Below are 11,526 nucleotides of genomic sequence, written 5' to 3'. Positions count from 1 at the left end.
TCACTAACCTCAAGTGGAAGGATGATTGTAGTTGTTGTAGCTCCTCGCTTCTTCACATCTTCAAGACTTTGCAATACTTGTAATGTCTCATATCCTAATGCTTTCAAGCTAACCTATACGAAGCATAACTCTAGTACATAATCAATCGACTCTTAACATGAGTTTTGATTCACTGAAATATGACAACCAAACTTGACATACCAACGCTTGGTGGGTTCAACCGAGCAATGCTCTAAAAATCTCCCCCTTTGTCAATTTTAGTGACAAAAATCTTACATCATATGGATAAACAAATTACAAGAGTTCATTACACCGCTTGATTCCCGATTCGACAACACAGTAAACCTGTTTACATTCAATCCTTGAAAATGTCGTTGTTGACATCATAATAACAAAGCAAAATACTCCCCCTAAGGAAGATAAGTAGATAATCAATCCGCACGGCTTTGTTATACCACAATATGATATGTTACTCCCCCTTAGTCTGTGCTTTCACTCTTTCGTTAGATATAACATTCAAGTACCAATGTTCTTTTCCCTAGCGACACCAATTGATATATACCAAGTAAGATAAAATCAATGCCAGTATCGCCTGTTTACTCCAAATATTTCTCCCCCTTTTGTCACAAAAATGACAAAGAAACGGAAAAATAAAGGACAACACGAAAAGAATCTTACAAATCTCAGAAATAGACTTGCAAACCTGTAGAGTTAGGCACGAGGGTTCCACACATCACGTTCTGATAACCAACATCAAAACCGAAACTACAAGTAGTTTTATTTTGAAGTGTTACCAAGGAAACAATTGCCGGAAACAATTTTTCCCATTTAGTTTAGCAAATCAAAAACGACTAATCACATTAGTTCCTTTGCTAAACCGATTGTTCAAGAACAACCGCTTAATTCGATAAGACCAAAATAAAGTATACACTCCATTTTTCTCATCAGGTTCTAATTATCCATATACTTAGACCTTTCAATTTCAAACAAACCAAATACTAGGTTAGTTAACTAGTATTTCTTTGTTTAGGCACTCGATTACACTTGAATAACCGAAACCTCACTTTGATAAGACAAACTAAGATCAAAATTAACTTAGTTTATTATCCGTAATCGAATTGGACTAAACAACTCATCCCGTATACACATTATTTCGTTAAGCCATAAATAACTCATACAAACCAATATAAATCAACTTGCAAAATTATTTACCTCAACCGGAAGCAATTGAATCAACATAAGACGTTATAAGTACCGCAATTGCACTGTAATTTTGTAAGCCTAAACCATTGATAATATACCAAATCAAAATACCAAAGGTTTTTCTTAACCGGAACCAATTAAATCACATACACATCAATTGTACCGCACTTTTGTAAGCATAAACCATTGTAACCATACCAAAGCAAGATGACAATAGTTTTTCTTAACTGGAACCAATTGAATCGACACACACATCAATTGTACCATAATTTTGTAAGCCTAAACGATTGATCACACAATAAAGTAAGATAACAATAGTTTTTCTTAACAGAAATCAATTGAAACACATCCACACAAACATAATGGAATAACAAATCAATTGCACCTAAATTTTGTTAAGCAAAAGCAATACATATATATAATATAAACTCAGGCTTTTCTTATACAGGAAAACAATTACCTAACAACATTGTTACCTCAATTTCGATCCACTCCTCCAATATGATAGCATCTTCGTCCAGGGAGGATTGATAACGAAATATCTCCTCTCATTTTCATCCTTATGCGCAAACAAAAAGAATAACAACATACCTTAACCTTTACCAGATAAAGGTTGAAAACCGGTTTTAACTATTGCAAGCAAAAGTCGAAAACCGTCGAAACACATATGCTTTTGTGCTAAACCAAAACCGATTCAACATATTGTGACTTTTCACATACTTTTTCTATTAGAACCCCTCATAATCCTTTGATAAAGCCTACCTATTTGGGTTGGAACTTAATCCTGCTAAATCAAAAAGTCACCCAAACCATGAGGGTACACACATATGAGATCGAACATTAAGGTAATAAAACTGAAAACATACATCTCATAATAATACATAGCAATAACATAAAAGCAATAAAGCACAAGCTATGTAAACCAAAAACTATCACAAGAGAATTACTCAAAACAAATAATTTTATTCATAATAGTTTCATTCATAATAAACCAATACAATCAATGAAAGAAATCACAAATTGATGTCTATTAAACTCTCATTCTTGAAACTCTGAAAATGACCCCTTAGAGTTTCCTTCCAAAGTCGAGACCGGATCAGTAGATTTTACCGGATTCCAGTCATCCTCAATAATCACAAGTCTGGATTCAAGACTCATAACATTATCATTGACTTCTTTCACTTCCTTTCTCAAGTCTTTTTCCATGTTTCTTACTTCACATAAAATTATATCCAATTTTAGTGAGAGATTTTTGAGCAGATTATCATTGAGAGATGAAATCTCTTCATTAGGAACATCACGTTGAAGCTCCGGATATGAATCAGAATCCCCATCAGAAGACTCAAGACGAAGTTTCTTGTTTAGAAACAGAATAGTCCAAACCTTTTCGGTTTTTCGAGAACTGCAACTAGAGGTTGACATGATTGTCAGAGCTCTATGAAAATGATGTAAGATATTTTACCTCTTATAACCTTTAGATCTCTCTTCCAAGGATCTTTGAGAATAATTTTCGTAACCGAAAAATCATAAATTCTTATTTGGAAATATTCAAAGCTAAATATTTACATCTATATCCTTACCGAATATTATTACAAGTAATCAGTAAGGATTCATGATAACCGAATTGTTCATCCCAATTTGATTGTTGAAATTTCTTCCTTAAGATATTTCAACAAGGTATTTGAGCACAGGGAATTACTCCTTAATCTCTCTGTGGAATCATGATGCTCGAAGATCTTATTCTCCTTTTTCCAAGAGTTTTTCGATCTTGATTTTCTGGTTTTATACAGTCTCTCTCTCTCTCTGTTTAGTACTTGGACATTCCCTTTGAAGATGGCCGCTTTGTTTGCACAAAAAACAAACACCGGAACAATTACGTTTACTGGAATTGAATCTCTCAGGTTTCTTTATTCTTACCTTCTTGTCTAACAAGTCATTCATCCTATGTGATGAATCTTTAAAATATTTTAGACTATCTCTCAATTTCTGATTTTCTGCTTTTAAAACCTTAATCTCATCCTGACATGAATGAATATCACAAAGAAGTTTAGATACCTGTATTTTCCCAGAGTGTTGAGACTCCTCAATTTTCTTCAATCGCATGTCAAATTTCTCCTTATCATCCAGAAATCCCTGTTTAAGTTGATCAAGAAAAGATTTTATTCTAGCAAAGTCAGGGTTAAGATGGTGACTTCCTTTATCTTTACAAGGAAGTGTTTTCTCGAAAATCTGAGAAGTGAACCCTACATCAGAATCTGTGTTTGAAAGGGTCTCAGATTCATAGATTTCAGCAAAGGTTGCAACATGATCCATCTCATCAACTTGATTATCCTCACTTGGACAATAATCAAGAGTTGCAGTGTAAGCATTCCTCTTCCACTGTGTGTCCTTAGTTGCACAGTCTGGGGAGATATGACCAAACCCCCTGCACTTGTAGCATTGAGGAACAACATCATCGTCATCCCAAGTGTCCTTACGATTTCGTGAATGAGCATTTTTCCTTTTTGGCACATGTGCTCCCCTTTTTCGATGTCTCAACAGTTTTTTAAATTGTTGAGAAACAAGAGATAAAAATTGATTTATATCAGATTCATCACCGAAGTTTCCTGCAATCTCTTCATTCGAATCATCCAGCAGTCTATTCCTTTCTATTGGAGCATTTGGAATTTTTGCTTTAAAAGCGATTCCTTTACTTTGAATAGACTGTGATTCGTGATCAAATATCTTCAATTTACCAACTATTGTACTTCGTGAGAGAGTTGAAAGATCGTTTGATTCTATGATTGCATGTTTCTTAGAATCATATCTAGATGGCAACGATCTGAGAATCTTGCATACTATATCCTTTTCAGAAATAGTCTTTCCTAACGAGAAAGAGGCATTAATTATCTCAGAGAGTTTAATGTGAAACTCTTCAAACGTGTCGTTGTCATCCATTCGAAGGTTTTCCCACTCGGAGATGAGTGTCTGAAGTCTAGCTTCTTTCTCAGAAGTATTACCTTCGAATACAATCTGCAGATTATTCCAAGCTTCTTTCGAAGTTTGACATGTAGACACATGATGTTGCAAGTCACGACTTACAGCATGAATAATAACATTCAAACCATCCGAATTCTGCTTTGCCAATGTCTTTTCTTCGCTCGAAAATTACGATAAGCGTTTAGCTCAGTTTTGAATTTTCTCTCTTAGGAAAAGTATAGCCATCGACGACTAATAGCCAAGTATTAAAAGTCTCGTGATTGAAGAAAAGATCTCATAGCAGATTTCCACCATAGATAGTTTGTTCCGTAAAATCTTGGTGGCACGTTAATTGAAGTCGATTCGTGAGAACTCGAGTTCATTCTTATAGGTTGGATCGCACCAAACACAGATTTTTGGATATTTTCGTGTTTGCCTGCTCTGATACCAATTGAAAAGGCGAGGGTACCCAAATATACCTCAAGCTAAAACTTTTCCGACTTATAAGTCCTTTCCTCCGAAAGTGATTGTCTATGGATACGAGATCGAGACAATACAACTAATCGGTTCACACTTCGTGTGATCGTCTATGGATACGAGATCGAGACAATACAACGACAAAGTGTGTTACTTGATAAAAAAGGTTCAGACTTAACCAAACATAATAGGATTCACTTATCAAGTAATAGGATATTAACGTTTGTGTGATTTACTTTAATTATAATAAAAACAATTATAATGCGGAAAATAAAAGTAAATGACACAACAAGATTTTGTTAACGAGGAAACCGCAAATACAGAAAAACCCCGGAACATTGTCCAGAATTGAATACTCTCAGGATTAAGCCGCTACACAACATACACTTACTTCGTATAGTTGAGACCAAGCACCTAACTCTATAGTATACCTAGTTCCGTCTGTATTCCCACGCCTCAGTCACGTACTTGGAACAATCCCTTTGGTTCGTATTCCAAACAGTAAAGGAACAAGAAATCTGTTTGGTATTAACTCTCTTCAACCAAGTGATATGAGTCAGACAAAGGCTCTTCTGTTTATCTTTACGTAAACTCCTTCGTCAGGTCTAGATCTATCTTATGTTTTAATCACCCAAAGGTAATCAATTAAGATTAAGCCAACAACACCTTTAATCCCAAAGGAACCGTGTTGATGCCGATCTACTTCAATCAATCAATCTAATCTACCACAAGGATAAACCGATTATCAATTGGATCCTCTTTTACCAAACAAGTATTGTGCACACCAAAGATTATAAAACCCAAGTCAGATCTTCAATATCTTCTTTGTCTTCAAATCTTCTTTGATCTTAAATACACACCTGCACACAATCACTTGAATCTTCTTGTGATCAATCACGCACAGAACGGAGTCGGTTAACAATGGATTATCACGAGATCGTCTTTAGAACTAACAACAGTCTAAAGATCCCTGTCGAAACTATGAACTAGTTTGAGTGAATCTTATATCAGAAGAGAAGATTCTCAAGAATAAACAAACTAGGTGCAATCAGATTTCAACCACCGTTAGTCAATCAAATCAATCGAAAACAAAGATACGCAATTATCTAGTTTCCCACCAACGGGTCGCGCTAGAGCTTCTCAATCCCAAAGAAGACTTTAAAACGAGCGGTCGTAAGAGATTTCACCTAATTAGATTACTCTCCTCTCCGATAGGCGGCTACACCAGTAACAATGACAAAAGAGGAAGTCAAATTGTTACGAAGGATTAGTTTGCTAGAAAGACAAACTTCGTGTATTTATAGACAAGGAAGTTTGGACACCAAGGAATTTCCAAAACTGAAAATATACTCAAGATATTCATTAATGCACAGATTCGGTTTTCATAATTCCTGGAAATGCTCTGTCCAAAAATATAATCGAAATCTCTTGGAAAATATAATTAGTAAATGCACATTACCAATTCCATAAGTTTCCTTCCAAGATAAATTAGTAACATTAATTAAAAGATTCTTAACTTATATATGTTTCGATTCTGGGATTCTCTTCCATTTAGCCTTTAAGGAATATCTTTGAACAATTATAAAAATGAACATTCTCAGCACGTGTTCAAAGTTTGTCGACATCTTTACTTTGCAAGTTCTCATTCACACTTACAATCTTGAAACCGATTTGCCACACTTCCAAACAACTTTAGAATTGGCCCATCTGACTTTCAAGAACTATGTGATTGATCAAACCAACATTCAATCACAATCATGGGTTTGCGGTTCTACCAAAATAAGTTTCGGTTCTACCTCCATGTGAGTACTACGCATAGTCACACTAGCTTACCAAAGATATGGTTGACTAGGTACTAGGATCGGTTCTGCACATATATATGGTATCTAATTTATATGTGTTGCACCCCTTCACAAGATCGGTTCCCTTTCTTCTGTAAACGTGTTGCACCCCATACAAGGATCGGTTCCCCTATTACACTGCACCCCTTACAAGGATCGGTTCCCCTTTTCCATTTGGCAGTTGCATAACCGATACATATCAAGGTGATTACTTAAGATTGGCTTTACTAATAAAAGTTCTACCAATACAAAAGTCAGGACTTTGTGAATAGTTCTACCAAGAACACAACAAGTTGTGAGCGGTTCTACTTTATCACACATATTGGTTGTTCATAAGATATGCAATGAATAACAAAACGAATAACTCCTGGCAATTTCCTTTTCGGTTCACAAAACAAGTTTATGAACTTACTTCCTTAGAACATGCAAGCATTGTTCCCTAGGATGAAATCCTCACCTTATACCCATACATAATCACAATAGCATTCAAATGATTATGGCGATATCTTATCTACAAAGTTTAATGGTTAAGCAATAAACCTCATATTGTATTTCTTAATACTATGTCTATCTAGAGTTCAAACATGCTTTGCAGTTATGTTTTCAATATGCACGACTTGAAAGATACGTTAGGGAATGAAACAGTTCAAGTCAAATATCACTAACCTCAAGTGGAAGGATGATTGTAGTTGTTGTAGCTCCTCGCTTCTTCACATCTTCAAAACTTCGCAATACTTGTAATGTCTCATATCCTAATGCTTTCAAGCTAACCTATACGAAGTATAACTCTAGTACATAATCAAGTGACTCCTAACATGAGTTTTGATTCACTAAAATATGACAACCAAACTTGACATACCAACACTTGGTGGGTTCGACCGAGCAATGCTCTAACAAAAATAATAAAAAGAAAAAAGCTATATGATGCGCAGACTTGCCTAAAAAAATGAAAACATTGGTCCTTCATGGATCCATATCATCTCTAACTTAGATCGGAAAGATCTGAACGAAATTTGTGTCATAAAATGAACGAAATTTGTATCAGAAAATTAACATAAAAGGAAAGTTGTATCCTGTAAGGTTAATTTTTTTGACATGTTTTCCCACATTTACTTAAACTTAAACTTAGAATCTTGAAAAAGTAAATTTCTTATATAAAGGAGTTTATCCATGTAACAAAAAACACATACTTAAATTTCTTTAGTGGGTAGGTTATTATGCCATTTTTCTATATAAAAGACAGAAATAGATGTAATTGCTTGTAGTGATAATTTAAGTTGTCCTGTAGCTCAACCATTTTTCATTGGATGAGATGTCGGTTCTAGTTTTCTATTTAAATCTAAGCTACTATAGTGTTTAACAACTATCTGGCATCTTGCTATTTTAGCTCAACTGGCATTTCGCTTCCTCTTGTGCAAGCAACTAACTTCAACAGTTTACTAGGTGAAGAGCTCAAATATAGCTACCGATACAACAAAACTTTCATTTCCAAGAGGAGCAGTGGTTGCAGCTGCAACTTTGGGACTTTCAATTTATCCCAAACTTTATCATTGAATCTTAAAGACTTAGATACCCACAATCCTGGAAATCTCTGCATTGTCATGGTTGACGCTTGAGCATTGCACGACATATATATTATTGTTTTTTCAAAATTTTCATGCTTGACGCTTGAGCATTGCCTCATTTTTATTTAATTTCAAGTTAATATATTGGCGTACGTAAAGGGCTCCGAAATGTTAGGTTCAGGAATAATGCAGTTAGTGCCTGGTTGTGGCCTAGACAAATACATAGAGGGTGGATCGAAGGTTGTCACATTCTTCTTCTTTTTTGGCGTAACTGCATCAGTCCTAATCATAATTACCTATTGGATTTTATTTTTATTTTATTTTTGTGATTTTGAAATAATGCTAATCATCATTGCTCTTGTCATGCCCATCCAAAATTTGCAACAAGAATAATCATCGTTGCTTCTTCTTGTGTCCAGAATCTGCAACAACAACAACAAACGTATAAAAACAAAGAAAATTCAAATTAACTGAAACGGGGTCTAAGTGCAATTTGGATAATTGACAATGGGAAGTCGCCGAAAGTGCAATGATAGACCTAATAATTAGCATTCTACAACCTTAGTATGAATGGAACCAACACAGGAAGCTGGTGAGCAAAGCAAGAAACCTATATGTGTGAATTTTAAACCCCACTTCATAGACCTAGAAAAAACTACAGATAATGGCTACGTAAAAGTCAGAATTCATGAGATAACCAAAACCAAATATACTTGGATACAGTTCTATTACTATATTGGTATCAAGCTAATCAATGGATACAGTTCTACGTAAAATGGAGGAACATACACGAAAACATAGCCCTGGCGTCAGAGCTAATCAATGAGCTCAATACGGACAGGAAGTATGGCAATGTTGGTATCAATCTAGATATTTCCCAAGCTTTTGACACAGTGAGCTGGGATTTCATTATTGAGGTCTTTCGCCAGTATGGATTCTCTGAAACATGGTGCACTTGGATTCGTAGCATTCTTGATTCGGATCGTATCTCCATCATGATTAATGGTATCCCTGAAGGCTTTTTCAGCATATCGAGGGGTCTCCGTCAAGGGGATCCTCTCTCCCCCTTGATCTTTGTTCTCATTGAGGATGTCCTAAGCCGTAACTTGTCCAAACTCTATGCTCGTCGTAGTATGCATTGGATGGTCAGTAAGAAGGGAGTTGCTCCTACCCATCTTCTCTTTGCAGATGATATCCTTGACTTTTGCAGGGGTAATTGGCAAAGCCTTAGAAATATGGTTGATATTTTGACCACTTACAAGATGGCTTCAGGACAATGTGTGAATTTTGCCAAGAGCAAATTCTATTATGGAGGAGGTTCGGTCTCAAGAGCTATAGCAATCTCCAATTTTCTGGGCATGGAAAGAGCTCACTTTCCTGATAGATACCTGGGCATAAACTTGAAGCCAGGCATAGTTCGGCACATCCACATCCGTCAGGTGGTGGACAAGATTATGGACAAGTTAGCAGGGTGGAAGGGTAAGCTCTTATCTTTTCAGGTTAGGCTGGTGTTAATCAAGTCAGTGATCTCGAGCTATGTTACCCATTCCATGGCAGTTTATAAGTGGCCTTGCACCGCCATCAAAAGTTGAGAGAGCCATCAGGAATTTCCTTTGGTCAGGAGACGCGGATAAGCGTAAGTACTTCGTTGTTTTCTTTGAAAGCCTTTGTTGTTCCAAAAAGGAAGGTGGCCTAGGCCTCAAGAAGCTTTTGGACGTTAACAAGGCTATGTTGATGAAGCTTTGGGTCTCCATCAGGGATTCGGACAAGATTTGGGCTCGCTTCCTGAGAGCGAAGTACTTCAAAAACAATGGCAATCTGATCGACTACAAGCTGGGCTCTTCTGTTTTTCCGGGCATCAAACTAGTTCACAAATTTGTGCAAAAGCACACAAGATCGATCATAGGAACTGGTGAGAATACTTCTTTATTTTTTGACAACTGGTGTGGGGACTTCTCGATTGCTGGGAAGCTGGGAATCTCCTCCAAAGGCCCTAATGATTTCCAGGCAATGGTTAGTGACATTATTGAGGATGGGTCTTGGGTAATTCCACCCTCAACTAGTAGTCTAATGGCTCTTTGTGGCATAGATGTGGGGAAGCTTCCAATTATTCTTAGAGGGGAAGATTACAGAATCTGGGACTTGAACAAGAAGGGGGTTTTCTCGGTGAAATCTGCCAAGGCTGCAATCAAAGCGTCAGGGGAGATCCAACCAGCAACGGTCCTGTTTAACAGAAAGATGGTCCATCCAACTTTGGGCGTGCAGTTTTGGAAGGTATGGATGGTCCAGTGTTGTGAAACTGAGGATAAACTGGTAGAAGCATGCCAACGATTTGCCGGCTATGCCGAAGAGATTGCGAGTCTCTCAGCCATATCACTTGGCATTGTAGATTTGCTAAAAGGAGTTGGGTTTGGTTAGCTGGTCTCTTCAATATCAATCCAAGCGAAGACCTTGTGAACTCTTACAAGGCCGCAAAGGGCTGTAGCAAGATGATAAAAGATCTGTGGCTTGTGGCAAATCTTGCTATCACAATGGAGCTATGGAAGACCCGGAACAGAAATTACTTTGATGATGCTCCGGTGAATTGGCTTGGCTTCAAAGGAAGGGTCTATCAAACAATACGAGACAATTCTAGCCGAATGAAAGGGAATATGCACAACACTCAAGGTGACTTGAGGATTCTAAATTATTTCAGAGTTCAACACAGATCTTGCAAGGTCAACATCCCGATGGAGATAAGCTGGACTCCTCCTAATCCTGACGAAATCTTGATATGCTGCGATGGAGCCTCGATGGGTAACCCAGGCCAAGCAGGCTCAGGAGTAATATTTCGCGATCTAAGCTCAGCGGTCCTTGGATCTCTTTCTGTTGGTCTGGGCTGGCAGACCAATTTCTATGCGGAAATAGCAGCTGTTATCTATGGAGCAGTTGTGGCTCAGAAGTGGGACATTAAAAATCTCTGCATACGTTCTGATTCGATGAGTTGTATACAAGCCTTTCAGAAAAATGAACTTCCTTGAAAGCTGAGACAGAAATGGCGTTTAGCGAAGAAATTCTTCTTCAACATTCGTTATGTTCACAGCTATAGGGAAGTCAATTTTTCTGCAGACGCCTTGGCCAAGAGGTCCTGTTTGCTTGCCGAAGACATCTTTGAATTTTATGAGGGTAGGCCGGCCTTCATTCCCTCTGTAGAATGGCCTGGCAAATTGTATTATCGCTTCAAATAGGCTCTTTGGCTTTTGGGTTTTTGGCTAAGGCTTCAGAGACCTTCCCCTTTGTGTTTTCGCTTTTTTAATCAATCATTTTTTGACCGAATAAAAAAAAATATTGTATCAGTGTTTCAGTAAATCATAATACACATGCAAACTTCTATTGTTTGCATCCTCATTAAGATCCCACATCAAGTGAAATACCAAAGTTGTAGTTTGTATGCTGAATTATTGTCCCACTCTGTCAACAAACGTGCAAATTGTACATCCGCA

The 11,526-nt window shown here is 37.0% G+C and overlaps 1 protein-coding gene across 1 annotated transcript; it reads left to right on the top strand.

Moving 5' to 3' along the window:
- The first annotated feature begins 10,533 nt into the window (after positions 1 to 10,533).
- On the top strand, positions 10,534 to 11,064 carry LOC113278832. Its single transcript, XM_026527567.1, has one exon. The coding sequence runs from the start codon at positions 10,534 to 10,536 to the stop codon at positions 11,062 to 11,064; it is 531 nt and encodes a 176-aa protein (XP_026383352.1).
- Positions 11,065 to 11,526: the final 462 nt, after the last annotated feature.

Source organism: Papaver somniferum, chromosome 5, assembly GCF_003573695.1.
Source record: "Papaver somniferum cultivar HN1 chromosome 5, ASM357369v1, whole genome shotgun sequence".
Taxonomy (NCBI): Eukaryota; Viridiplantae; Streptophyta; class Magnoliopsida; order Ranunculales; family Papaveraceae; genus Papaver; species Papaver somniferum.
The sequence above is the reverse complement of the archived record's forward strand: the minus strand, read 5'-3'. Positions and strand labels throughout refer to the sequence as shown.